Source organism: Pelodiscus sinensis, chromosome 2, assembly GCF_052426305.1.
Source record: "Pelodiscus sinensis isolate ZL-2025 chromosome 2, ASM5242630v1, whole genome shotgun sequence".
NCBI classification, from domain to species: Eukaryota; Metazoa; Chordata; order Testudines; family Trionychidae; genus Pelodiscus; species Pelodiscus sinensis.
In genome coordinates this window covers 1,493,041-1,520,880 of record NC_143053.1, presented here as the reverse complement: position 1 = coordinate 1,520,880, position 27,840 = coordinate 1,493,041, and the positions used below count along the sequence as shown (strand labels likewise).

General features: G+C 68.8%; 2 protein-coding genes across 5 annotated transcripts in view; one reads left to right on the top strand and one right to left on the bottom strand.

The window, feature by feature from the left end:
* SPATC1 (spermatogenesis and centriole associated 1) overlaps positions 1-16,213 on the bottom strand; it is a 64,987-nt gene extending 48,774 nt beyond the window's left edge. The window contains exon 1 of one of the 4 annotated variants that reach the window (XM_075918649.2): positions 15,323-16,213. In XM_075918649.2, the coding sequence (XP_075774764.1) occupies positions 15,323-15,824 (502 nt within the window). In that variant the 5' untranslated portion in view covers positions 15,825-16,213. Of the gene's footprint in view, positions 1-4,270; positions 5,101-15,322 lie in introns of those variants that run through there. The other 3 variants (XM_075918650.2, XM_075918648.2, XM_075918651.2) reach the window with 3 other exon arrangements.
* Positions 15,941-26,888, top strand: LOC142826413 (uncharacterized). The gene is made up of 5 exons (XM_089775917.1): positions 15,941-15,947; positions 16,349-16,575; positions 20,448-21,781; positions 23,498-23,634; positions 26,791-26,888. Exons 1-5 carry the CDS (start codon positions 15,941-15,943, stop codon positions 26,886-26,888), a joined length of 1,803 nt encoding a protein of 600 aa, XP_089632043.1.
* The last annotated feature ends 952 nt before the right edge of the window (positions 26,889-27,840 follow it).

The window sequence follows — 27,840 nt, the reverse complement described above, 5'->3', positions numbered from 1 at the left end:
ACTGGGGTGTCTGAGGGGAGGTGGGGGATGGGTTATAACCTCTCCCCTGTGTAAGGGGGGGCTGGGGGGGCACAGGGAGCACTGGGGTGTGTGAGGGGAGGTGGGGGATGGGTTATAACCTCTCCCCTGTGTAAGGGGGGGCTGGGGGGGCACAGGGAGCACTGGGGTGTGTGAGGGGAGGTGGGGGATGGGTTATAACCTCTCCCCTGTGTAAGGGGGCTGGGGGGCACAGGGAACACTGGGGTGTCTGAGGGGAGGTGGGGGATGGGTTATAACCTCTCCCCTGTGTAAGGGGGCTGGGGGGGCACAGCGAGCACTGGAGTGTCTGAGGGGAGGTGGGGGATGGGTTATAACCTCTCCCCTGTGTGAGGGGGGGCTGGGGGGCACAGGGAGCACTGGGGTGTCTGTGGGAGGTGGGGGATGGGTTATCACCTCTCCCCTGTGTGAGGGGGGCTGGGGGGGCACAGGGAGCACTGGGGTGTCTGAGGGGAGGTGGGGGATGGGTTATAACCTCTCCCCTGTGTAAGGGGGGCTGGGGGGCACAGGGAGCACTGGGGTGTCTGAGGGGAGGTGGGGGATGGGTTATAACCTCTCCCCTGTGTAAGGGGTGCTGGGGGGGCACAGGGAGCACTGGGGTGTCTGAGGGGAGGTGGGGGATGGGTTATCACCTCTCCCCTGTGTGAGGGGGACTGGGGGGGGGCACAGGGAGCACTGGGGTGTCTGAGGGCAGGTGGGGGATGGGTTATAACCTCTCCCCTGTGTAAGGGGGGCTGGGGGGGCACAGGGAGCACCGGGGTGTCTGAGCGAGGTGGGGGATGGGTTATCACCTCTCCCCTGTGTAAGCACAGGGACTGGGATGCAGGGAACTGGAGGGGCAGAGGGATTGGGGTCCAGGGGCAGTGTGGGGAAGGGGAGGCACAGACCCAGAGGGGCACAGGGAAAAGGAGCTGCGGGATGCAGAGGAGGGCAGAGCCAGAGGGGCGCGGGCACCAACGTACAGGGGCGGCATAGGGAATGGGCAGTATAGAGCTAGAGGAGTGCAGGAATCAGGGGTTGCGGGGTGCAAGGGCGGCGCAGAGCCAGAGGGGCGCAGGGAACAGGGAGAGCAGGGGGACCGGGGTGCCGGGCTCAGAGGCGGTGAGGGGCACAGGTGGTGCGGAGCCAGAGGGGCGCAGGGAGCCGGGCGGCTGGCAGGGAGTGATCTCTCACCGGCGAAGGGGGCTGGGGCCATGGCAGGACTGGAGCCGGTTGGGGTGGGCAGACCCTGGACGTGCTGCGCTGCACAGCCAGCTCCTGGGGACATGCAGTTAGAGGCGAGCTCCCGTGGCCCTTTAAAATTGGTGGGGCAGGGCGGGGTCGGGCATTGCAGGGGACGGCTTGGAAATGTGCCGCCCCAAGTATCTGCTTGATTTGCTGGTGCCTAAATCCAGCCCTGGGCGTGCGGACCGTATGGGGGAGTGCCTGGTGCCCAGAGAACAGGGTGCCCTGTGGGCCGTATGGGGGAGTGCCCGGTGCCCAGAGAACAGGGTGCCCTGTGGGACGTATGGGGGAGTGCCCGGTGCCCAGAGAACAGGGCGCCCTGTGGGCCGTATGGGGGAGTGCCCGGTGCCCAGAGAACAGGGTGCCCTGTGGGACGTATGGGGGAGTGCCCGGTGCCCAGGGAACAGGGCGCCCTGTGGGCCGTATGGGGGAGTGCCCGGTGCCCAGAGAACAGGGTGCCCTGTGGGACGTATGGGGGAGTGCCCGGTGCCCAGAGAACAGGACGCCCTGTGGGCCGTATGGGGGAGTGCCCGGTGCCCAGAGAACAGGGCGCCCTGTGGGCCGTAAGGGGGAGTGCCCGGTGCCCAGAGAACAGGGCGCCCTGTGGGCCGTATGGGGGAGTGCCCGGTGCCCAGGGAACAGGGCGCCCTGTGGGCCGTATGGGGGAGTGCCCGGTGGCCAGAGAACAGGGCGCCCTGTGGGCCGTATGGGGGAGTGCCCGGTGCCCAGAGAACAGGGCGCCCTGTGGGCCGTATGGGGGAGTGCCCGGTGCCCAGAGAACAGTGCGCCCTGTGGGCCGTATGGGGGAGTGCCCGGTGCCCAGAGAACAGGGCGCCCTGTGGGCCGTATGGGGGAGTGCCCGGTGCCCAGAGAACAGGGCGCCCTGTGGGCCGTATGGGGGAGTGCCCGGTGCCCAGAGAACAGGGCGCCCTGTGGGCCGTATGGGGTAGTGCCCGGTGCCCAGAGAACAGGGCGCCCTGTGGGACGTATGGGGGAGTGCCCGGTGCCCAGAGAACAGGGCGCCCTGTGGGCCGTATGGGGGAGTGCCCGGTGCCCAGAGAACAGGGCGCCCTGTGGGCCGTATGGGGGAGTGCCCGGTGCCCAGAGAACAGGGCGCCCTGTGGGCCGTATGGGGGAGTGCCCGGTGCCCAGAGAACAGGGCGCCCTGTGGGCCGTATGGGGTAGTGCCCGGTGCCCAGAGAACAGGGCGCCCTGTGGGCCGTATGGGGGAGTGCCCGGTGCCCAGAGAACAGGGCGCCCTGTGGGCCGTATGGGGGAGTGCCCGGTGCCCAGAGAACAGGGCGCCCTGTGGGCCGTATGGGGGAGTGCCCGGTGCCCAGAGAACAGGGCGCCCTGTGGGCCGTATGGGGGAGTGCCCGGTGCCCAGAGAACAGGGCGCCCTGTGGGCCGTATGGGGGAGTGCCCGGTGCCCAGAGAACAGGGCGCCCTGTGGGCCGTATGGGGGAGTGCCCGGTGCCCAGAGAACAGGGCGCCCTGTGGGCCGTATGGGGGAGTGCCCGGTGCCCAGAGAACAGGGCGCCCTGTGGGCCGTATGGGGGAGTGCCCGGTGCCCAGAGAACAGGGCGCCCTGTGGGCCGTATGGGGGAGTGCCCGGTGCCCAGAGAACAGGGCGCCCTGTGGGCCGTATGGGGGAGTGCCCGGTGCCCAGAGAACAGGGTGCCCTGTGGGCCGTATGGGGGAGTGCCCGATGCCCAGAGAACAGGGCGTCGTGTGGGCCGTATGGGGGAGTGCCCGGTGCCCAGAGAACAGGGCGCCGTGTGGGCCGTATGGGGGAGTGCCCGGTGCCCAGAGAACAGGGCGCCGTGTGGGCCGTATGGGGGAGTGCCCGGTGCCCAGAGAACAGGGCGTCGTGTGGGCCGTATGGGGGAGTGCCCGGTGCCCAGAGAACAGGGCGCCCTGTGGGCCGTATGGGGGAGTGCCCGATGCCCAGAGAACAGGGCGTCGTGTGGGCCGTATGGGGGAGTGCCCGGTGCCCAGAGAACAGGGCGTCGTGTGGGCCGTATGGGGGAGTGCCCGGTGCCCAGAGAACAGGGCGCCCTGTGGGCCGTATGGGGGAGTGCCCGGTGCCCAGAGAACAGGGCGCCCTGTGGGCCGTATGGGGGAGTGCCCGGTGCCCAGAGAACAGGGCGCCCTGTGGGCTGTATGGGGGAGTGCCCGGTGCCCAGAGAACAGGGCGCCCTGTGGGCCGTATGGGGGAGTGCCCGGTGCCCAGAGAACAGGGCGTCGTGTGGGCCGTATGGGGGAGTGCCCGGTGCCCAGAGAACAGGGCGCCCTGTGGGCTGTATGGGGGAGTGCCCGATGCCCAGAGAACAGGGCGCCCTGTGGGCCGTATGGGGGAGTGCCCGGTGCCCAGAGAACAGGGCGTCGTGTGGGCCGTATGGGGGAGTGCCCGGTGCCCAGAGAACAGGGCGCCCTGTGGGCTGTATGGGGGAGTGCCCGATGCCCAGAGAACAGGGCGCCCTGTGGGCCGTATGGGGGAGTGCCCGGTGCCCAGAGAACAGGGCGTCGTGTGGGCCGTATGGGGGAGTGCCCGGTGCCCAGAGAACAGGGCGCCCTGTGGGCTGTATGGGGGAGTGCCCGATGCCCAGAGAACAGGGCGCCCTGTGGGCCGTATGGGGGAGTGCCCGGTGCCCAGAGAACAGGGCGCCCTGTGGGCCGTATGGGGGAGTGCCCGGTGCCCAGAGAACAGGGCGCCCTGTGGGCTGTATGGGGGAGTGCCCGATGCCCAGAGAACAGGGCGCCCTGTGGGCTGTATGGGGGAGTGCCCGATGCCCAGAGAACAGGGCGCCCTGTGGGCTGTATGGGGGAGTGCCCGGTGCCCAGAGAACAGGGCGCCCTGTGGGCCGTATGGGGGAGTGCCCGATGCCCAGAGAACAGGGCGTCATGTGGGCCATATCGAGGCATACTGGGGTTTCCTGAAGGGCGTCCAGCCAGCTCAGGCCGTAGGGCTACGCCACCCTCCCCACCTGGGCTCCGGGCTCCACCTGACCTGGGCTGAACTGGACCACTGGGACGCGGGGCCTGCGCCGGGTGGTGATGGTTTGCGGCGGTGCGTCGGAGCCCTGCGAAATGTCCTGCAGGATGTTGAGCAGCTGCATGTTTTCCTCCATCAAGGCCACCATATCCCTGAGCTCCTCGTTCTCTGTGATCAGCGCCTGGATCTCCAAGCGCAGCCGCTCATAGCAGGACACCACGGACGGGGGCAGGGTGGTCAGCTCTCCCACCGAGCCCACAGGGGAGAGCGCGCGCACCCACGTGGGAATGGAGCTGTCCATGCTGCTGCTGCTGCTGCTGGCTGTCTCTGCTGGCTGTCTCTGCTGGCTGTCTCTGCTGGCTGTCCCTGCTGGCTGTCCCTACTGGCTCTCCCTGCTGGCCACTGCTGCTGGCTGTCCCTGCTAGCCACCCCTGCTGCCCGTTCCTGCTGGCTCTCCCTGCTGGCTGTCCCTGCTGGCTGCCCCTCGCCCCTGCTGGCTGTCCCTGCTGGCTGCCCCTCGCCCCTGCTGGCTCTCCCTGCTGGCTGCCCCTGCTGGCCGGGGCCGGCCAGGGTGATGACAGGCGCTGGGCCCCTGGCGCACATTGTGATGTAAGCTGCCGCCTCAGCTCCTCGGGCTGGGCTTGTGCTCACAGGCTGGAGCGGCGCTGCTGGCGGGGAGGGGCTGTGGCCACAGGGCTCACCGGCCGGCGAGCCAGCAGGAGCCTGGCACAGTGCACAGGGCAGTGTCCTGCTGGGCCCCTTCCCTGGCACCGGGTACCCCCCCGCTGCACCCCGGCATCGCACCAGCACAGGCCAGCCCAGCACCTCCCCCTGGCTTTGCCGGGAGGGGCCCGGCTAGGGGCCCCCACCTGGCCGGGCCCCGGAACCGTTGGCCGGTTCCACGGAAGGTGTCACAAAGGGACGTGGGAGTCCCAGGCCACGGTGCTCCCCAGAACGCTCCCACAGCCGGCATAAGGGCATGAGGCGGGCGGCTCCGCCCGGGCCCTAGCCAGGGGCTGGGCTAGCTGCACTCGGGGACGGGGCCTGGAGCCTACTTGGGAGGGGAAAGTCACAAAAGCCTGCAGACACCAGCAGGGACATAGGTGGCAGGGGCTCCCTGCACCGGGGATCCTCAAGGAATCCATTTTGAGGCACTTGGAAGAGAGGAAAGTGATCAGGAATAGTCAGCATGGATTCACCAAGGGCAAGTCGTGCCTGACCAATCTGATTAGCTTCTATGATGAGGTAACTGGCTCTGTGGACATGGGAAAGTCAGTGGATGTGATATACCTTGACTTTAGCAAGGCTTTTGATACGGTCTCCCACAATATTCCTGACAGCAAGTTAAGGGAATGTGGATTGGATAAATGGACGGTAAGGTGGATAGAAAGCTGGCTAGAAGGCCGGGCCCAGCGGGTAGTGATCAATGGCTCGATGTCAGGATGGGGGTCGGTTTCTAGCCGAGTGCCCCAAGGTTCGGTTCTGGGACCGGTTTCGTTCAACATCTTTTTTAAGGATGAGGGGATGGATTGCACCCTCAGCAAGTTTGCGGATGACACTAAGCTGGGGGGAGAGGTAGATATGCTGGAGGGCAGGGAAGGGTCCAGAGTGACTTGGACAAATTGGAGGATTGGGCCACAAGAAATCTGATGAGGTTCCACAAGGACAAGTGCAGAGTCCTGCCCTCGGGAGGGAAGAATCCCAAACATTGGTACAGGCTGAGGACCAACCAGTTAAGTAGTAGTTCTGCAGAAAAGGACCTGGGGGTTCCAGTGGAGGAGAAGCTGGAGATGAGTCAACAGGGGCCCTTGTAGCCAAGAAGGCTAATGGCATATTAGGTGCATTAGGAGGAGCATTGCCAGCAGATCCAGAGATGTCATTATTCCCATTTATTCCGCTTTGGTGAGGCCACATCTGGAGTATTGTGTCCAGTTCTGTCCCCCTCTTCCCACTACACAAAGGATGTGGACGCATTGGAGAGGGGCCAGCGGAGGACAATGAAAATGATTCGGGGGCTGGAGCACATGACCTATGAGGAGAGGCTGAGGGAGCTGGGTCTGTTTAGTCTGCAGGGGTACGTCTACACTAGCACCCTAGTTCCTAGTCCGAACTACCTAGTCCATGCTGCGTGTAACCGCGGGCATTGAGTCCGCACTAGCGGACATTTAAAAATGGCGGCTCCCCGCTTATGCAAATGAAGCCCGGGAAATTCAAATCCCGGGCTTCATTTGCAACTCCGGTTGCCTACACTCCCTCCCGAGTTCGAGCTAGGGGGGTAGTGCAGACAGACCCCAGGAGAGCAGAGCGAGGAGCACTTGAAAGCAGCCTTCAGCTCCCTGCAGGGGGGTTCCGAAGAGGCTGCTCTCAGTAACGAGGAAGGGCAGGAGGAGCATTCGCTCACGTTACAGAGGATGAGGTCCCAGTTGGATAATAGGAAAAACTATTTCCCTAGGAGGATGGGGAAGCGCTGGGACTGGTTCCCGGGGAGGAGCTGGAATGTCCATCCCGAAAGGTGTGTACATCCCTGCTTGACAAAGCCCGGGCCGGGTGGATTTAGCTGGGATGGGTCCTGCTTTGGGAGGGGACTGCACCCTTTGATTCCTGTGCTCTCTGCTAGTCCTGGGATTCTGTAACCCTATAAAGCAGATACCCGCAGTGAGGTGGGGGAGGGGGCTCCCGTGGGAATACAGCAGATACCCGCAGTGAGGTGGGGGGAGGGGGCTCCCCGTGGGAATAGAGCAAATACCCGCAGTGAGGTGGGGGAGGGGGTCCCCGTGGGAATAGAGCAGATACCCGCAGTGAGGTGGGGGGAGGGGGCTCCCGTGGGAATAGAGCAGGTACCCGCAGTGAGGTGGGGGGACGGGGCTCCCCGTGGGAATAGAGCAGGTACCCGCAGTGAGGTGGGGGGAGGGGGTCCCCGTGGGAATAGAGCAAATACCCGCAGTGAGGTGGGGGAGGGGGTCCCCGTGGGAATAGAGCAGATACCCGCAGTGAGGTGGGGGGAGGGGGCTCCCCGTGGGAATAGAGCAGGTACCCGCAGTGAGGTGGGGGAGGGGGCTCCCCGTGGGAATAGAGCAGGTACCCGCAGTGAGGTGGGGGGAGGGGGCTCCCGTGGGAATAGAGCAGATACCCGCAGTGAGGTGGGGGAAGGGGCTCCCCGTGGGAATAGAGCAGATACCCGCAGTGAGGTGGGGGGACGGGGCTCCCCGTGGGAATAGAGCAGGTACCCGCAGTGAGGTGGGGGGACGGGGCTCCCCGTGGGAATAGAGCAGATACCCGCAGTGAGGTGGGGGGAGGGGGCTCCCGTGGGAATAGAGCAGGTACCCGCAGTGAGGTGGGGGGAGGGGGCTCCCGTGGGAATGGAGCAGATACCCGCAGTGAGGTGGGGGAAGGGGCTCCCCGTGGGAATAGAGCAGATACCCGCAGTGAGGTGGGGGGAGGGGGCTCCCCGTGGGAATAGAGCAGATACCCGCAGTGAGGTGGGGGGACGGGGCTCCCCGTGGGAATAGAGCAGGTACCCGCAGTGAGGTGGGGGAGGGGGCTCCCCGTGGGAATAGAGCAGGTACCCGCAGTGAGGTGGGGGGACGGGGCTCCCCGTGGGAATAGAGCAGGTACCCGCAGTGAGGTGGGGGGACGGGGCTCCCCGTGGGAATAGAGCAGGTACCCGCAGTGAGGTGCTGGAGGGGCTCCCCGTGGGAATAGAGCAGGTACCCGCAGTGAGGTGGGGGGAGGGGGCTCCCCGTGGGAATAGAGCAGATACCCGCAGTGAGGTGAGGGGAGGGGATCCCCGTGGGAATAGAGCAGGTACCCGCAGTGAGGTGCTGGAGGGGCTCCCCGTGGGAATAGAGCAGGTACCCACAGTGAGGTGGGGGGAGGGGGCTCCCGTAGGAATAGAGCAGATACCCGCAGTGAGGTGGGGGGAGGGGGTCCCCGTGGGAATAGAGCAGGTACCCGCAGTGAGGTGGGGGGAGGGGGCTCCCCGTGGGAATAGAGCAGATACCCGCAGTGAGGTGGGGGGAGGGGGCTCCCGTGGGAATAGAACAGGTACCCGCAGTGAGGTGGGGGAGGGTGTCCCCGTGGGAATAGAGCAGATACCCGCAGTGAGGTGGGGGGAGGGGGCTCCCCGTGGGAATAGAGCAGATACCCGCAGTGAGGTGGGGGGAGGGGGCTCCCCGTGGGAATAGAGCAGGTACCCGCAGTGAGGTGGGGGAGGGGGCTCCCCGTGGGAATAGAGCAGATACCCGCAGTGAGGTGGGGGAGGGGGCTCCCCGTGGGAATAGAGCAGGTACCCGCAGTGAGGTGGGGGAGGGGGCTCCCGTGGGAATAGAACAGGTACCCGCAGTGAGGTGGGGGGAGGGGGCTCCCCGTGGGAATAGAGCAGGTACCCGCAGTGAGGTGGGGGGAGGGGGCTCCCCGTGGGAATAGAGCAGATACCCGCAGTGAGGTGGGGGGAGGGGGCTCCCCGTGGGAATAGAGCAGATACCCGCAGTGAGGTGGGGGGAGGGGGCTCCCCGTGGGAATAGAGCAGGTACCCGCAGTGAGGTGGGGGAGGGGGCTCCCCGTGGGAATAGAGCAGATACCCGCAGTGAGGTGGGGGAGGGGGCTCCCCGTGGGAATAGAGCAGATACCCGCAGTGAGGTGGGGGAGGGGGTCCCCGTGGGAACAGAGCAGATACCCGCAGTGAGGTGGGGGAGGGGGTCCCCGTGGGAATAGAGCAGATACCCGCAGTGAGGTGCTGGAGGGGCTCCCCGTGGGAATAGAGCAGATACCCGCAGTGAGGTGCTGGAGGGGCTCCCCGTGGGAATAGAGCAGATACCCGCAGTGAGGTGGGGGAGGGGGCTCCCCGTGGGAATAGAGCAGATACCCGCAGTGAGGTGGGGGGAGGGGGCTCCCCGTGGGAATAGAGCAGGTACCCGCAGTGAGGTGGGGGAGGGGGCTCCCGTGGGAATAGAACAGGTACCCGCAGTGAGGTGGGGGGAGGGGGCTCCCCGTGGGAATAGAGCAGATACCCGCAGTGAGGTGGGGGAGGGGGCTCCCCGTGGGAATAGAGCAGATACCCGCAGTGAGGTGGGGGAGGGGGCTGCCCGTGGGAATAGAGCAGATACCCGCAGTGAGGTGGGGGAGGGGGTCCCCGTGGGAATAGAGCAGATACCCGCAGTGAGGTGGGGGGAGGGGGTCCCCGTGGGAATAGAGCAGATACCCGCAGTGAGGTGCTGGAGGGGCTCCCCGTGGGAATAGAGCAGGTACCCGCAGTGAGGTGGGGGGAGGGGGTCCCCGTGGGAATAGAGCAGGTACCCGCAGTGAGGTGGGGGGAGGGGGCTCCCCGTGGGAATAGAGCAGATACCCGCAGTGAGGTGGGGGGAGGGGATCCCCGTGGGAATAGAGCAGGTACCCGCAGTGAGGTGCTGGAGGGGCTCCCCGTGGGAATAGAGCAGGTACCCACAGTGAGGTGGGGGGAGGGGGCTCCCGTAGGAATAGAGCAGATACCCGCAGTGAGGTGGGGGGAGGGGGTCCCCGTGGGAATAGAGCAGGTACCCGCAGTGAGGTGGGGGGAGGGGGCTCCCCGTGGGAATAGAGCAGATACCCGCAGTGAGGTGTGGGGAGGGGGCTCCCGTGGGAATAGAACAGGTACCCGCAGTGAGGTGGGGGAGGGTGTCCCCGTGGGAATAGAGCAGATACCCGCAGTGAGGTGGGGGGAGGGGGCTCCCCGTGGGAATAGAGCAGATACCCGAAGTGAGGTGGGGGGAGGGGGCTCCCCGTGGGAATAGAGCAGGTACCCGCAGTGAGGTGGGGGAGGGGGCTCCCCGTGGGAATAGAGCAGATACCCGCAGTGAGGTGGGGGAGGGGGCTCCCCGTGGGAATAGAGCAGGTACCCGCAGTGAGGTGGGGGAGGGGGCTCCCGTGGGAATAGAACAGGTACCCGCAGTGAGGTGGGGGGAGGGGGCTCCCCGTGGGAATAGAGCAGGTACCCGCAGTGAGGTGGGGGGAGGGGGCTCCCCGTGGGAATAGAGCAGATACCCGCAGTGAGGTGGGGGGAGGGGGCTCCCCGTGGGAATAGAGCAGATACCCGCAGTGAGGTGGGGGGAGGGGGCTCCCCGTGGGAATAGAGCAGGTACCCGCAGTGAGGTGGGGGGAGGGGGCTCCCCGTGGGAATAGAGCAGATACCCGCAGTGAGGTGGGGGAGGGGGCTCCCCGTGGGAATAGAGCAGATACCCGCAGTGAGGTGGGGGAGGGGGTCCCCGTGGGAACAGAGCAGATACCCGCAGTGAGGTGGGGGAGGGGGTCCCCGTGGGAATAGAGCAGGTACCCGCAGTGAGGTGGGGGGAGGGGGCTCCCCGTGGGAATAGAGCAGATACCCGCAGTGAGGTGGGGGGACGGGGCTCCCCGTGGGAATAGAGCAGATACCCGCAGTGAGGTGGGGGAGGGGGCTCCCCGTGGGAATAGAGCAGGTACCCGCAGTGAGGTAGGGGGAGGGGGCTCCCCGTGGGAATAGAGCAGATACCCGCAGTGAGGTGGGGGGAGGGGGCTCCCCGTGGGAATAGAGCAGATACCCGCAGTGAGGTGGGGGGAGGGGGCTCCCCGTGGGAATAGAGCAGATACCCGCAGTGAGGTGGGGGGACGGGGCTCCCCGTGGGAATAGAGCAGATACCCGCAGTGAGGTGGGGGAGGGGGCTCCCGTGGGAATAGAACAGGTACCCGCAGTGAGGTGGGGGAGGGGGCTCCCCGTGGGAATAGAGCAGATACCCGCAGTGAGGTGGGGGGAGGGGGCTCCCCGTGGGAATAGAGCAGATACCCGCAGTGAGGTGGGGGGAGGGGGCTCCCCGTGGGAATAGAGCAGATACCCGCAGTGAGGTGGGGGGAGGGGGCTCCCGTGGGAATAGAGCAGATACCCGCAGTGAGGTGGGGTGAGGGGATCCCCGTGGGAATAGAGCAGGTACCCGCAGTGAGGTGGGGGGAGGGGGTTCCCCGTGGGAATAGAGCAGGTACCCGCAGTGAGGTGGGGTGAGGGGATCCCCGTGGGAATAGAGCAGGTACCCGCAGTGAGGTGGGGGGAGGGGGCTCCCCGTGGGAATAGAGCAGATACCCGCAGTGAGGTGGGGGAGGGGGTCCCCGTGGGAATAGAGCAGATACCCGCAGTGAGGTGGGGGGAGGGGGCTCCCCATGGGAATAGAGCAGGTACCCGCAGTGAGGTGGGGGGAGGGGGCTCCCTGTGGGAATAGAGAAGATACCCGCAGTGAGGTGGGGGGAGGGGGCTCCCCGTGGGAATAGAACAGGTACCCGCAGTGAGGTGGGGGGAGGGGGCTCCCCGTGGGAATAAAGCAGATACCCGCAGTGAGGTGGGGGGAGGGGGCTCCCCGTGGGAATAGAGCAGGTACCCGCAGTGAGGTGGGGGAAGGGGGCTCCCCGTGGGAATAAAGCAGATACCCGCAGTTAGGTGGGGGGAGGGGGCTCCCCGTGGGAATAGAACAGGTACCCGCAGTGAGGTGGGGGGAGGGGGCTCCCCGTGGGAATAGAGCAGATACCCGCAGTGAGGTGGGGGGAGGGGGCTCCCCGTGGGAATAGAGCAGGTACCCGCAGTGAGGTGGGGGAAGGGGGCTCCCCGTGGGAATAAAGCAGATACCCGCAGTTAGGTGGGGGGAGGGGGCTCCCCGTGGGAATAGAGAAGATACCCGCAGTGAGGTGGGGGGAGGGGGCTCCCCGTGGGAATAAAGCAGATACCCGCAGTGAGGTGGGGGGAGGGGGCTCCCCGTGGGAATAGAGCAGATACCCGCAGTGAGGTGGGGGAAGGGGGCTCCCCGTGGGAATAAAGCAGATACCCGCAGTGAGGTGGGGGGAGGGGGCTCCCCGTGGGAATAGAGCAGGTACCCGCAGTGAGGTGGGGGGAGGGGGCTCCCCATGGGAATAAAGCAGATACCCGCAGTGAGGTGGGGGGAGGGGGCTCCCCGTGGGAATAGAGCAGATACCCGCAGTGAGGTGGGGGGAGGGGGCTCCCGTGGGAATAGAGCAGATACCCGCAGTGAGGTGGGGGGAGGGGGCTCCCGTGGGAATAGAACAGGTACCCGCAGTGAGGTGGGGGGAGGGGGCTCCCCGTGGGAATAGAGCAGATACCCGCAGTGAGGTGGGGGGAGGGGGCTCCCGTGGGAATAGAGCAGATACCCGCAGTGAGGTGGGGGGAGGGGGCTCCCGTGGGAATAGAGCAGATACCCGCAGTGAGGTGGGGGGAGGGGGCTCCCCATGGGAATAGAGCAGGTACCCGCAGTGAGGTGGGGGGAGGGGGCTCCCCATGGGAATAGAGCAGGTACCCGCAGTGAGGTGGGGGGAGGGGGCTCCCCGTGGGAATAGAGCAGGTACCCGCAGTGAGGTGGGGGGAGGGGGCTCCCCGTGGGAATAGAGCAGATACCCGCAGTGAGGTGGGGGAGGGGGCTCCCGTGGGAATAGAGCAGATACCCGCAGTGAGGTGGGGGGAGGGGGCTCCCCATGGGAATAGAGCAGGTACCCGCAGTGAGGTGGGGGGAGGGGGCTCCCCATGGGAATAGAGCAGGTACCCGCAGTGACGTGGGGGGAGGGGGCTCCCCGTGGGAATAGAGCAGGTACCCGCAGTGAGGTGGGGGGAGGGGGCTCCCCGTGGGAATAGAGCAGATACCCGCAGTGAGGTGGGGGGAGGGGGCTCCCCATGGGAATAGAGCAGGTACCCGCAGTGAGGTGGGGGGAGGGGGTCCCCGTGGGAATAGAGCAGATACCCTTAGTGAGGTGGGGGGAGGGGGCTCCCGTGGGAATAGAGCAGGTACCCGCAGTGAGGTGGGGGGAGGGGGCTACCCGTGGGAATAGAGCAGATACCCGCAGTGAGGTGGGGGGAGGGGATCCCCGTGGGAATAGAGCAGATACCCGCAGTGAGGTGGGGGGAGGGGATCCCCGTGGGAATAGAGCAGGTACCCGCAGTGAGGTGGGGGGAGGGGGCTCCCCGTGGGAATAGAGCAGATACCCGCAGTGAGGTGGGGGGAGGGGATCCCCGTGGGAATAGAGCAGGTACCCGCAGTGAGGTGGGGGGAGGGGGCTCCCCATGGGAATAGAGCAGGTACCCGCAGTGAGGTGGGGGGAGGGGATCCCCGTGGGAATAGAGCAGGTACCCGCAGTGAGGTGGGGGGAGGGGGTCCCCGTGGGAATAGAGCAGGTACCCGCAGTGAGGTGGGGGTTGTGAGCCCCCTGGCCCACCTCACTGGGGGTCTCTGTTTTCTCCCTTCTGTGAGTTCAGAGGGTCTGTCTACACTACGCCGCTAGTTCGCACTAGGAGGGTAATGTAGGCATATCGCACTTTCTAATGAAGCCCGGGATTTGAATTTCCCGGCTTCATTAGCATAAGCAGGGAGCCGCCATTTTTAAATCCCCGCTGCTTCGAACCCCGTGCAGCGCGGCTACACGGGGCTCGAACTAGGTAGTTCGGACTAGGGTCCTACTCCGAACTACCGTTAGACCTCGTTCCACCAGGAGTACAGCTAGTTCGGAGTAGGACCCTAGTCCGAACTACCTAGTTCGAGCCCCGTGTAGCCGCGCTGCACGGGGTTCGAAGCAGCGGGGATTTAAAAATGGCGGCTCCCCGCTTATGCTAATGAAGCCCGGGAAATTCAAATCCCAGCTTCATTAGCAAGTGCGATATGCCTACATTACCCTCCTAGTGCGAACTAGCGGGGTAGTGTAGACAGACCCCAGTCATTCCACTCGTGTCAGAGTGGAGGTCGGGGCCGCAGTCGCCTGTCCCCCCCCACCCCCCGAGGAGCTGTGGGGAGAAGCCCTGGGTGCCTGCGGGTGGGGACGTGTTTGGACCTCCGGTCATGCTGGTTCATGGCCCTTTTGGGGGAATGACTGGGAGGGTCACATCAGGGCAAGTTGCTCAGGGCCAGGGCTACCTCCCGTCCCAGACTGGAGTCCTCCCTGGATGGAACCGAAGCAGCCACAGGGAGCCCCTCAGCCAACCCCCTTAGACACTCAGCACCTCCTGTGCCCCCCAGCCCCCCCTCACACAGGGGAGAGGTTATAACCCCTCCCCCACCTCCCCTCAGACACCCCAGTGCTCCCTGTGCCCCCCCAGACCCCCTTACACAGGGGAGAGGTTATAACCCATCCCCCACCTCCCCTCAGACACCCCAGTGCTCCCTGTGCCCCCCAGCCCCCCTTACACAGGGGAGAGGTGATAACCCATCCCCCACCTCCCCTCAGACACCCCAGTGCTCCCTGTGCCCCCAGCCCCCCTTACACAGGGGAGAGGTTATAACCCATCCCCCACCTCCCCTCAGACACCCCAGTGCTCCCTGTGCCCCCCAGCCCCCCTTACACAGGGGAGAGGTTATAACCCATCCCCCACCTCCCCTCAGACACCCCAGTGCTCCCTGTGCCCCCCAGCCCCCTTACACAGGGGAGAGGTTATAACCCCTCCCCCCAGACACCCCAGTGCTCCCTGTGCCCCCCAGCCCCCCTCACACAGGGGAGAGGTTATAACCCATCCCCCACCTCCCCTCAGACACCCCAGTGCTCCCTGTGCCCCCCCAGCCTCCCCTTACACAGGGGAGAGGTGATAACCCATCCCCCACCTCCCCTCAGACACCCCAGTGCTCCCTGTGCCCCCCCAGCCCCCCCTCACACAGGGGAGAGGTGATAACCCATCCCCCACCTCCCCTCAGACACCCCAGTGCTCCCTGTGCCCCCCCAGCCCCCCCTCACACAGGGGAGAGGTTATAACCCATCCCCCACCTCCCCTCAGACACCCCAGTGCTCCCTGTGCCCCCCCAGCCCCCCCTCACACAGGGGAGAGGTTATAACCCATCCCCCACCTCCCCTCAGACACCCCAGTGCTCCCTGTGCCCCCCCAGCCCCCCCTCACACAGGGGAGAGGTTATAACCCATCCCCCACCTCCGAACAGGCTCTCCCCATTCCAAAGAACCAGCCACCCTGCGAGGTCTGTTCACACCTTGGCTCTTACCCTGAGAGCCTGCAGAGCGTGTGGGGTCTGCCCGCCCCGGGGCCTGCAGGAGAGGAGCGGGAACGCGGCACCTCGGGCTGCAAGTTCTCACCTGTGCGCTGCAGCTGGTTGGGGGGCAGCTGGGAGCCGGCCATGGCTCTGGCCCCTGGCCTGGCCTGCCTGACGCTGTGGTCAAGCGCCGATCTCCTGCGCCAGGAGGCCGCCCCCACGGGGGTGCTGCTGGCCACCAAGTTGCCATGCAAGAGGCTCTGGTTGTCCCTCATGAGGAGCACCACCTTGCGGAGCTCCTCGTTCTCCCGCACCAGCGCCTGGATCTGCAGCCGCAGCTGCTCATAGGAGGAGATCACGGGCTCCGGCCAGGTGTCTGGTGCAACCAGCGAGTCCATGGGGTTGGGCGCGCCGCCGGCCCAGCTGGGCAGGGAGTTGTCCATGTCGCTCCTGCTGGCCATTCCTGCTGGCCCCTGCTGGCCACCGCTGCTGGCCATTCCTGCTGGCCCCTGCTGGCTGCCCCTGCTGGCCATTCCTGCTGGCCCCTGCTGGCCACCGCTGCTGGCCATTCCTGCTAGCCCCTGCTGGCTGCCCCTGCTGGCCATTCCTGCTGGCCCCTGCTGGCTGTCCCTGCTGGCTGCCCCTCGCCCCTGCTGGCTGCCCCTCGCCCCTGCTGGCTCTCCCTGCTGGCTGCCCCTGCTGGCCGGGGCCGGCCAGGGTGATGACAGGCGCTGGGCCCCTGGCGCACATTGTGATGTAAGCTGCCGCCTCAGCTCCTCGGGCTGGGCTTGTGCTCACAGGCTGGAGCGGCGCTGCTGGCGGGGAGGGGCTGTGGCCACAGGGCTCACCGGCCGGCGAGCCAGCAGGAGCCTGGCACAGTGCACAGGGCAGTGTCCTGCTGGGCCCCTTCCCTGGCACCGGGCACCCCCCCGCTGCACCCCGGCATCGCACCAGCACGGGCCAGCCCAGCACCTCCCCCTGGCTTTGCCGGGAGGGGCCCGGCTAGGGGCCCCCACCTGGCCGGGCCCCGGAACCGTTGGCCGGTTCCACGGAAGGTGTCACAAAGGGACGTGGGAGTCCCAGGCCACGGTGCTCCCCAGAACGCTCCCAGCCGGCATAAGGGCATGAGGCGGGCGGCTCCGCCCGGGCCCTGCATCAGGGGCCCCGGGAGTCCCCCTCAGGACCGGCGCCCACGTGGCCCCTGGGCTGGCAGCTGGGGCTCTGGGCGGCACGAGGCCCCATGGGAATGGGACGGCGGCACGAGCCCTGCTGGGGACAGCAGCAGCCAGGGCCCTGCAGGGGCCTGCTGGGGCTGGGAGGGGGCCGAGGCCGAGCCCAGCCCTCCGCCAGCCACAGGTACATGAGGCAGAACTGGGCCCGGCCGGCGGGTCTCTGCACGAGGGGTCCGGGCCGCAGTGGGCCCTGGGTGCGAGGGGCAGGAGGGGCGTGTCCCAGGGCCAGGAGCAGGGGCCGCGGGACGTTAACGCGGGAGGCTGGAGGCAGGCCAGCGACAGGATCCTGCAGCCCCAGCCGCACTGGGACTGGCCCGTCCTACAGCGGGTGGCAGGAGCCGGGCAGCGAGCCAGCAAGGGCAGGAGCAGCTGGGCCCTGCGGCTGCACCAGGGGCTGGGCTAGCTGCCCTCGGGGACGGGGCCTGGAGCCTACTTGGGAGGGGGAAGTGACCACTGCCGGCAGACCCCGCAGGGAGGTGGGCCAGGAGGGGGGTACCCCATGGGTACAACGTGAAACTGGTTTTCATAACCTCTCCCCTCTGTAAGGGGGAGTTGGGGGGCACAGGGAGCACTGGGGTGTCTGAGGGGAGGTGGGGGATGGGTTATAACCTCTCCCCTGTGTGAGGGGGCTGGGGGGCACAGGGAGCACTGGGGTGTCTGAGGGGAGGTGGGGGATGGGTTATAACCTCTCCCCTGTGTAAGGGGGTCTGGGGGGCACAGGGAGCACTGGGGTGTCTGAGGGGAGGTGGGGGATGGGTTATCACCTCTCCCCTGTGTGAGGGGGGCTGGGGGGGCACAGGGAGCACTGGGGTGTCTGAGGGGAGGTGGGGGATGGGTTATGACCTCTCCCCTGTGTGAGGGGGGGCTGGGGGGGCACAGGGAGCACTGGGGTGTCTGAGGGGAGGTGGGGGATGGGTTATAACCTCTCCCCTGTGTAAGGAGGGTCTGGGGGGCACAGGGAGCACTGGGGTGTGTGAGGGGAGGTGGGGGATGGGTTATAACCTCTCCCCTGTGTAAGGAGGGTCTGGGGGGCACAGGGAGCACTGGGGTGTGTGAGGGGAGGTGGGGGATGGGTTATAACCTCTCCCCTCTGTAAGGGGGGGTTGGGGGGCACAGGGAGCACTGGGGTGTCTGAGGGGAGGTGGGGGATGGGTTATAACCTCTCCCCTGTGTAAGGAGGGTCTGGGGGGCACAGGGAGCACTGGGGTGTGTGAGGGGAGGTGGGGGATGGGTTATAACCTCTCCCCTCTGTAAGGGGGGGTTGGGGGGCACAGGGAGCACTGGGGTGTCTGAGGGGAGGTGGGGGATGGGTTATAACCTCTCCCCTGTGTAAGGGGGCTGGGGGGCACAGGGAGCACTGAGGTGTCTGAGGGGAGGTGGGGGAGGGGTTATAACCTCTCCCCTGTGTGAGGGGGGGCTGGGGGGCACAGGGAGCACTGGGGTGTGTGAGGGGAGGTGGGGGATGGGTTATAACCTCTCCCCTGTGTAAGGGTGCTGGGGGGCACAGGGAGCACTGGGTGTGTGAGGGGAGGTGGGGGATGGGTTATCACCTCTCCCCTGTGTAAGGGGGGGCTGGGGGGCACAGGGAGCACTGGGGTGTGTGAGGGGAGGTGGGGGATGGGTTATCACCTCTCCCCTGTGTAAGGGTGCTGGGGGGGCACAGGGAGCACTGGGGTGTCTGAGGGGAGGTGGGGGATGGGTTATAACCTCTCCCCTGTGTGAGGGGGGCTGGGGGGGCACAGGGAGCACTGGGGTGTGTGAGGGGAGGTGGGGGATGGGTTATAACCTCTCCCCTGTGTAAGGGTGCTGGGGGGCACAGGGAGCACTGGGGTGTGTGAGGGGAGGTGGGGGATGGGTTATCACCTCTCCCCTGTGTAAGGGGGGGCTGGGGGGCACAGGGAGCACTGGGGTGTGTGAGGGGAGGTGGGGGATGGGTTATCACCTCTCCCCTGTGTAAGGGTGCTGGGGGGCACAGGGAGCACTGGGGTGTCTGAGGGGAGGTGGGGGATGGGTTATAACCTCTCTCCTGTGTAAGGAGGGCTGGGGGGCACAGGGAGCACTGGGGTGTCTGAGGGGAGGTGGGGGATGGGTTATAACCTCTCCCCTGTGTAAGGGAGGGCTGGGGGGCACAGGGAGCACTGGGGTGTCTGAGGGGAGGTGGGGGATGGGTTATAACCTCTCCCCTGTGTAAGGGGGGGCTGGGGGGCACAGGGAGCACTGGGGTGTGTGAGGGGAGGTGGGGGATGGGTTATCACCTCTCCCCTGTGTAAGGGGGCTGGAGGGGTACAGGGAACACTGGGGTGTCTGAGGGGAGGTGGGGGATGGGTTATCACCTCTCCCCTGTGTAAGGGGGGCTGGGGGGCACAGGGAGCACTGGGGTGTCTGAGGGCAGGTGGGGGGATGGGTTAGAACCTCTCCCCTGTGTAAGGGGGGCTGGGGGGGCACAGGGAGCACTGAGGTGTCTGAGGGGAGGTGGGGATGGGTTATAACCTCTCCCCTGTGTAAGGGGGGGCTGGGGGCACAGGGAGCACTGAGGTGTCTGAGGGGAGGTGGGGGATGGGTTATAACCTCTCCCCTGTGTAAGGGGGGCTGGGGGGGCACAGGGAGCACTGGGGTGTCTGAGGGGAGGTGGGGGGATGGGTTATAACCTCTCCCCTGTGTAAGGGGGGCTGGGGGGGCACAGGGAGCACTGGGGTGTCTGAGGGGAGGTGGGGGATGGGTTATAACCTCTCGCCTGTGTAAGGGGGCTGGAGGGGTACAGGGAACACTGGGGTGTCTGAGGGGAGGTGGGGGATGGGTTATCACCTCTCCCCTGTGTAAGGGGGGCTGGGGGGCACAGGGAGCACTGGGGTGTCTGAGGGCAGGTGGGGGGATGGGTTAGAACCTCTCCCCTGTGTAAGGGGGGCTGGGGGGCACAGGGAGCACTGAGGTGTCTGAGGGGAGGTGGGGGATGGGTTAGAACCTCTCCCCTGTGTAAGGGGGGGCTGGGGGGCACAGGGAGCACTGATGTGTCTGAGGGGAGGTGGGGGATGGGTTATAACCTCTCCCCTGTGTAAGGGGGGCTGGGGGGGCACAGGGAGCACTGGGGTGTCTGAGGGGAGGTGGGGGATGGGTTATAACCTCTCCCCTGTGTGAGGGGAGGCTGGGGGGGCACAGGGAGCACTGGGGTGTCTGAGGGGAGGTGGGCAGATGGGTTATAACCTCTCCCCTGTGTAAAGGGGCTGGGGGGCACAGAGAGCACTGGGGTGTCTGAGGGGAGGTGGGGGATGGGTTATAACCTCTCCCCTGTGTAAGGAGGGGCTGGGGGGGCACAGGGAGCACTGGGGTGTGTGAGGGGAGGTGGGGGATGGGTTATAACCTCTCCCCTGTGTAAGGGGGGCTGGGGGGCACAGGGAGCACTGAGGTGTCTGAGGGGAGGTGGGGGATGGGTTATAACCTCTCCCCTGTGTAAGGGGGGGCTGGGGGGCACAGGGAGCACTGAGGTGTCTGAGGGGAGGTGGGGGATGGGTTATAACCTCTCCCCTGTGTAAAGGGGGCTGGGGGGGCACAGGGAGCACTGGGGTGTCTGAGGGGAGGTGGGGGATGGGTTATAACCTCTCCCCTGTGTGAGGGGGGGCTGGGGGGGCACAGGGAGCACTGGGGTGTGTGAGGGGAGGTGGGGGATGGGTTATAACCTCTCCCCTGTGTAAGGGGGGCTGGGGGGCACAGGGAGCACTGGGGTGTGTGAGGGGAGGTGGGGGATGGGTTATAACCTCTCCCCTGTGTGAGGGGGGGCTGGGGGCACAGGGAGCACTGGGGTGTGTGAGGGGAGGTGGGGGATGGGTTATAACCTCTCCCCTGTGTAAGGGGGCTGGGGGGCACAGGGAGCACTGGGGTGTCTGAGGGGAGGGGGGGATGGGTTATATCCTCTCCCCTGTGTAGGGTGGGGCTGGGTTGGGCAGAGGGAACAAGGGCCGGGCACGGGAGGTGCCCCTGACTCTCGTTTTCCGACCACAGCGGTCGCCCCGCCTGGCGGGAGCTGGTTGCCAGGAGACCTGCCGTCCTGCGGCCCAGCCCAGGGGCACTGTGGGTGCTGCCGCTGGCGCGCCGGAGCCGGAGCCGGAGCCGGAGCCGGGCGCATCGAGCGAGACACCTGCTGGCCCATGGCCCGGCCGAGCCCTCCCTGCGCCCCGGCCGGCCAGCAGCGCGAAGAGGCGGCGGCGGACAGCGCCGGCAGAGGCGCCCAGGGGTGCCCGTGCCAAGCGGCGGCGCCCTGCGGCCTGGGGGCACCGTCCCGCTCTGCAGACAGCCTGGACAGCTGCGCCTTCTCCACTGCCACCTCCTCCCTCAGCACCCCCCGCCTGTGGGAGGCCCGGGGGGCTCCGGCCTCAGCCCCGGGCTCCGGGGGCCCCGCCGAGGAGACCCTCAGCTCCATGCTGGGCGGCTGCAGCATCAGCCCCGGGGCAGCGGCCCGGCCCCTCGGCATCGACCGGTCGCCCACCGCCAACAGCACCGCGGCGCTCCTGCTGGAGGACTTCCTGGCCCAGAAGGCGCGAGCCCGGGAGCCAGCAGCCCTGCCTGCGGGCACAGGGGCGGGGGGCTCCCTGCACCCAGCCGGCCCCCCCCCCCAGCCCGCCACCTCCAGCTCCAGCTCCCTGCAGCAGCTGCGGCACCACCGCCACGGCTTCCAGCTGGCCAGGGCCCGTTTTGAGCGCGGCCCGGAGGCCTGCAGCCGGCAGCGTGAACCCAGGCCGGGGTGGGGGGCGGGGGCCACGTGGCGCTGCAGCCACAGCGGGGACGGCGGGCGGGCCGAGCCGCATCTTGCCCCGTGCAGCGCAGTCCGGGACTCGGGCGTGTGTGCCGCCAGGGGCCCACCCTGCCGTGCCACAGGTCGGCCCACGGGCCACGGCTGCTGTGCCACAGTTGAAGTGGTGGGCAGGCGTCCTCGAGAGGATCCGGGCCGAGCCTGGGGCTCTGCACTTCCCTGCGGCGTCTGCCCCCCTCCTGCCTGGGGACCTCAGAGCAGCATCCAGGGGGCCCAGGCGGCCGGGGGGGGCCACGAGGAAGCAGCCGGTGCCTGCGACTGGATCAAGGAGTGCTCCAGCGACCTGCCTGCCACGCCCGCTCCCTGCCACGCAGCACAGCGGGTGCGCTCCAGCCACAGCGCCGTGTGCTTCCACGCCCAGGCCACGGGCTCCTGGACCAGCGCCTCCTGCTCAGAGCACGCGCCAGGGAGCCCCTGCCCGGTCCCCCGCCGAACTGCCGCCAGGCCCCGCCGCGGAGACTGTGGCGCCCCCCGCTGGCCCGGCAGGAGCTGCCCGTGGGACCCGGCGCCCACGAGGACCCCCCAGGTAGGTGGGGACACTCGCAGCTCACGCTGGCTTCAGTGCCCCTCAGGGTCCCAGCCCCCACGCCAGCCCCTGGCTCTAGGCGGGGCTCCGGCCCAAGGCTGAGCTATGGGGCTCGGGGCAGCCTCTCTCACTAGGCCCCCATAGCCACTAGTCAGCACTGCCATCCCCAGCTCTCGGCCTGCCTCCAGGCTGGGACACGCTCTGGGCCTGGCCATGTGCCCCCCCCCCCACCCACTCCATTCAAACCAGCCCTGTGCCCGCCCCCTGCCCTAGCCCCATCTCACCTACTGCCCCCTCCCCTCCTCCCGCCCCAGTGCCACGGATCCAGGCAGCAGCCCTGGGGCCTGACCTCTCAGTGCGCACCTTGGTGCTAGGGCCCTGAGGTAGGGCCGGCTCTGCGCCCTGAGGGGTCCTGGCCCGGTGCCCTGCGGGGTCCTGGCCCGGTGCCCTGCGGGGTCCTGGCTCCGCACCCTGAGGGGTCCCCGGCTCTGCGCCCTGAGGGGTCCTGGCTCGGTGCTCTGCGGGGTCCTGGCTTCGCGCCCTGCGGGGTCCTGGCTCTGCACCCTGCGGGGTCCTGGCCCGGTGCCCTGCGGGGTCCCCGGCTACGCACCCTGAAGGGTCCTGGCTCGGTGTCCTGAGGGGTCCCCGGCTCTGCGCCCTGCGGGGTCCTGGCTCTGCACCCTGCAGGATCCCCGGCTTGGTGCCCTGCAGGGTCCTGGCTCTGCGCCCTGCGGGGTCCCCAGTTTGGTGCCCTGCGGGGTCCCTGGCCCGGTGCCCTGCGGGGTCCCCAGCTTGGTGCCCTGCGGGGTCCTGGCTCGGTGCCCTGCGGGGTCCCCGGCTCTGCACCCTGAGGGGTCCTGGCTTGGTGCCCTGCGGAGTCCTGGCTCCGCGCCCTGAGGGGTCCCCGGCTTGGTGTCCTGCGGGGTCCCCGGCTCTGCGCCCTGCGGGGTCCTGGCTCTGCGTCCTGAGGGGTCCCCAGCTTGGTGCCCTGCGGGGTCCCTGGCCCGGTGCCCTGCGGGGTCCTGGCTCCGCACCCTGAGGGGTCCCCGGCTCTGCACCCTGAGGGGTCCTGGCTCGGTGTCCTGCGGGGTCCCCCGCTCTGTGCCCTGCGGGGTCCTGGCTCCGCACCCTGAGGGGTCCCCGGCTCTGCACCCTGAGGGGTCCTGGCTCTGTGCCCTGCGGGGTCCCCAGCTTGGTGCCCTGCGGGGTCCCTGGCCCAGTTCCCTGCAGGGTCCCCGTCTCGGCACCCTGCGGGGTCCCCGGTTCTGCTCGCCAGCTCTTACTCTGGAGGTTCCCCACCTCAGCGCCCTGCGGGGTCCTGGCTCGGTGTCCTGCGGGGTCCCTGGCTCTGCGCCCTGCGGGGTCCCCGTCTCGGCACCCTGCGGGGTCCCCGGTTCTGCTCGCCAGCTCTTACTCTGGAGGTTCCCCACCTCAGCGCCCTGCGGGGTCCTGGCTCTGCTCGCCAGCTCTCGCCCTGGGGGTTCCCCACCTGCTGGCTCAGGCTCTGCCTGGCAGCCACGCTGTGGCCAGGACCTGCACCCCCCCGCGCTGAGCAGAGCAAGGCCCTGCTGCCCTGGAGACCTGGCTCCTGGCACCCAGCAAATCCCCGGGGCGGGCGGATGCTGCTGGCCCCAGCACAGGGCTCCCCGAGGCCAGGCAAGCAGCCCCCCAGCTCCCTCTGGGCTCAGCCCCCCTTTGTCTCTCGCTTGGCCACAGCCCATCCCCCGGAGCTGGAGCTGCAGCGACACGGACCCCAGCGAGAGCCCGGAGGGCACCTGCGCCTGCACCTACTGCCCGAATCGGGGCCAGCGGCTGGGGGCCCGTGGCCGGAGCCGGCGGGACGCCGAGTGGGGGTGGGAGTGGGACCGCGGGACGGGGCCGGGCCAGGGGTGGGCCAGGGAGCAGGGCAGGGCCCGGCCCAGGGAGTGGGGCGGGGGCCACAGGCTGGGCCCCCCCAACAGGGTGTGGCTCATCGCCGAGGCCTTCGAGCGGAGAGCTCGGCACGAGGCGGCGCGAGCCGAGAGGGAGAGGAGGGCTCAGGAGCGCAGGGGCCTGGGGGCCCCAGACCGCCCGGCGGGGGAGGGCCAGGCCCCCAAGGGCTGGTCCCATGACCCCAAGAGAGGCAAGGCCCAGGCCCAAGGCCCCCCAGCACAAGCTCCCCGGAGCCAGGCTGCCACCAAGGGCCGGCCACTGGGGCCCCCCCACCCCCGGAGGGAAGCCCGAGCCCCGCGGGGGTACGGGCACCTCAGCGCCTGGCTGTGAGCGCGGGGGAGCAGCGCTGGGGGGCGAGGGGCCGGGGGGGGCGCTGCAGCCCGTGGGGCGGGGGCAGGAGGCGGGGGGGGCGGGGGGCACCGAGGAGGGTGCACGGGGGGGCGGAGACACTGCTGGTCCCAGGCACATTAAAGGCCCTGCTGGCTGCTGAGCCCCCGGCTGAGGAAAGATGAAACCCCCCCCCGCGGCACCCCCGGGCCCCGCCAGCCGCCTGCCTCCCTTTCCTTGACCCTGCGGCGGTTGCCATGGCGCTGGGCTCGAGCCCACATGGCCTGGCCCCCCACGTGTGGGTCAGAACCAGCTCCCCAGACTGGCCTGCACCCAGGCCAAGGGGCATTCGCGCTGGGCTGGGCTGGGCTGGCCACGGCATGCCTGGGGCCCGACCCCCACCCTGCAGCCCCCAGAGCCACGGCCAGGCTGGCACAGCCCCTGCCCCGCCACGCCCCGCCCCCTGCTCCGCCCCCTGCCCGCCACGCCCCCTGCCCCGCCCCCCTGCTGTGCCCTCTGCCCCGCCACGCCCCACCCCCTGCTCTGCCCCCTGCCCCGCCCCCTGCTCTGCCCCCTGCCCGCCACGCCCCACCCCCTGCTCTGCCCCCTGCCCCGCCCCCTGCTCTGCCCCCTGCCCGCTACGCCCCGCCCCCTGCTCTGCCCCCTGCCCGCCACGCCCCCTGCCCCGCCCCCCTGCTGTGCCCTCTGCCCCGCCACGCCCCACCCCCTGCTCTGCCCCCTGCCCCGCCCCCTGCTCTGCCCTCTGCCCCGCCACGCCCCGCCCCGCCCCCTGCTCTGCCCCCTGCCCCCTGCCCTGCCCCACACCCCTGCTCTGCCCTCTGCTCCCTGCCCCGCCACACCCCCCTGCTCTGCCCCCTGCCCCGCCCCCTGCCCCCTGCCCTGCCCCACACCCCTGCTCTGCCCCCTGCCCCCTGCCCCGCCCCACCCCCCTGCTCTGCCCCCTGCCCCGCCCCCTGCCCCCTGCCCCGCCCCACACCCCCCTGCCCCGGCCCCGCCCCCTGCCCCGCCCCCTGCCCCCTGCCCCCGCCCCACCCCCCTGCTCTGCCCCGCCCCTGCCCCACCCCCCTGCTCTGCCCCGCCCCCTGCCCCGCCCCCCTGCTCTGCCCCGCCACGCCCCCTGCCCTGCCCCCTGTCCCGCCCCCTGCTCTGCCCTCTGCCCCCTGCCCCGCCATGCCCCCTGCCCCGCCCCACCCCCCTGCTCTGCCCTCTGCCCCCTGCCCCGCCACGCCCCGTGCCCTGCCCCCTGCCCCACCCCCCTGCTCTGCACTCTGCCCCCTGCCCCGCCACGCCCCGTGCCCTGCCCCCTGCCCCACCCCCCTGCTCTGCCCTCTGCCCCCTGCCCTGCCCCGCCCCCCTGCTCTGCCCTCTGCCCCCTACCCCCTGCCTCACCCCCCTGCCACCTGCCCTGCCCACTCCCCTGCTCTGCCCTCTACCCCCTACCCCCTACCCCCTACTCCCTGCCTCACCCCCCTGCCACCTGCCCTGCCCCACCCTCCTGCTCTGCCCTCTGCCCCTACCCCCTGCCTCACCCCCCTGCTCTGCCCCCTGCCACCTGCCCTGCCCCACCCCCCTGCTCTGCCCTCTACCCCCTACCTCACCCCCCTGCTCTGTCCCCTGCCACCTGCCCTGCCCCACCTCCCTGCTCTGCCCTCTGCCCCCTACCCCCTACCCCCTGCCTCACCCCCCTGCTCTGCCCTCTGCCCCCTACCCCCTGCCTCACCCCCCTGCTCTGCCCCCTGCCACCTGCCCTGCCCCACCCCCCTGCTCTGCCCTCTGCCCCCTACCCCCTGCCTCACCCCCCTGCTCTGCCCCCTGCCACCTGCCCCGCCCCCTGCTCTGCCCTCTGCCCCCTGCCTCACCCCCCTGCTCTGCCCTCTGCCCCGCCCTGCCCCCCTGCTCTGCCCTCTGCCCTGCCCCGCCCCGCCCTGTTCTGCCCACAGCCCCCAGGCCAGAGCAGCCCCAGGGTTGTGCCAAGACCCATTTCCACCCCCCATGGGGAGCGACGTGGCCGCGGCAGAGACACCGGCCCCGTGGGGAGCGACGTGGCTGCACAAGTCCCTTCCCCCCTGCAATCCCGGGAACACCTGAGCAGCCAACTCCTGCCTGCCGCGCTCCTCCCCCTGTGCCCACGTGCCCTCCTGAGTGGCCAGGCCTCTGCCCCAGCTGCTCGGGGGGGCTGCCTGGCCCAGAGAGCCATGGACCCTCCCCGCCCAGCAGGGTGAGGCCAGAGGGGAGCCTCAAACCAGCGCCCCGACCTGCAGCAGCTCGGCTGAGATGCTTCGGCATCGGGCAGCTGCCAGGCCGGGCGGGGACAGAGCAAGAGGTGGCGGCTGCAGCATCCTGTGGCTGGGGGGTCCCGGGTCCCTCGCCCGCCCCGCGCCTGGCGCCTCACATCCGCCTCGGCCTGCCCGCGGAGCAAAGGTGGGCCGCAGAGCCGGACCCAGGCGTGGCCCGGCCCACGTGTGAAATCACCTCTCCTGGCTAGACCCGCAGGGCCGCCCACGGGCCACGGAGCCCTGTGCCAGCGCTCGACAAGGGCCTCGGCCCGCACCTTGCAGGGCCTTCACTGGGCTGCACGACCCTGCTCCCCCGTGAACCCAGGCGGCCCAGCCCACGCACCCCGCTGCCCACGTGTGAAATCACCTCTCCTGGCTAGACCCACAGGGCCGCCCACGGGCCACGGAGCCCTGTGCCAGCGCTCGACAAGGGCCTCGGCCCGCACCTTGCAGGGCCTTCGCTGGGCTGCACGACCCTGCTCCCCCGTGAACCCAGGCGGCCCAGCCCACGCACCCCGCTGCCCACGTGTGAAATCACCTCTCCTGGCTAGACCCACAGGGCCGCCCACGGGCCACGGAGCCCTGTGCCAGCGCTCGACAAGGGCCTCGGCCCGCACCTTGCAGGGCCTTCACTGGGCTGCACGACCCTGCTCCCCCGTGAACCCAGGCGGCCCAGCCCACGCACCCCGCTGCCCACGTGTGAAATCACCTCTCCTGGCTAGACCCGCAGGGCCGCCCACGGGCCACGGAGCCCTGTGCCAGCGCTCGACAAGGGCCTCGGCCCGCACCTTGCAGGGCCTTCACTGGGCTGCACGACCCTGCTCCCCCGTGAACCCAGGCGGCCCAGCCCACGCACCCCGCTGCCCACGTGGCCTCGGAGAGCCGGAGGCCTTGGGGGAAGGATCCCCCGCAGTTTTGGCTGGGTCCATTAGCTGGCTCTCAGCCCGTCACAGCTCTGCCAGGCAGCGGGGTCTCACCAGCCAACCGGCCTGGGGCTAGGGCCAGGCGTGGGCAGCTCGGCTGCTACCGCCAGCCCGTAACCAGCCTCCCTGGGGCCCAAGGGCCTCTCCCGCCAGCCCGGCCGGGGGCGTGGGGAAGGGCGCAGGGCTCCGCAGGCAGGAGGGGACAAGACCTGAGCCCACCGGGCGCGGCAGAGACGGGCCAGCCCGTGGCCGGCGGGGCAGGCAGACAAGCCAAGGCGTTGCCTTTCCACACAGGCCTGGCTGGTCCCGGCAGGCCCCTGCTACCTGCCTGGAGCTGGCGGCAGGGACGAGCTACCACCCAGCCGCTCCGGGAGGGGAAGGATCTTGCACAAAGGGGGTTAGCGCAGAACGGAAGCGGCTCCGCGGGGGCATCGCTCCCCTGGCAGGGCCACCGGCCCTTTGTGCTGCTCCCAATATTTCCAACTGGAGCTTGGCACAGCCCGGCCCGGGTTCCACGGGCATCGGAGTGAGGGGCCGGCGGCCTGAGAGCCCCTGAAGCCCAGCACTCGGCTCAGTCTCC

Bases quoted from the DNA above. Each gene is read 5' to 3' on its own strand.
- LOC142826413 (XM_089775917.1), top strand. The intron at 16,576-20,447 runs GTACATGAGGCA...TTCCGACCACAG, and splicing joins CAGCCCTCCGCCAGCCACAG to CGGTCGCCCCGCCTGGCGGG. The intron at 23,635-26,790 runs GTGGGAGTGGGA...CGCACCTTGCAG, and splicing joins CGGCGGGACGCCGAGTGGGG to GGCCTTCGCTGGGCTGCACG.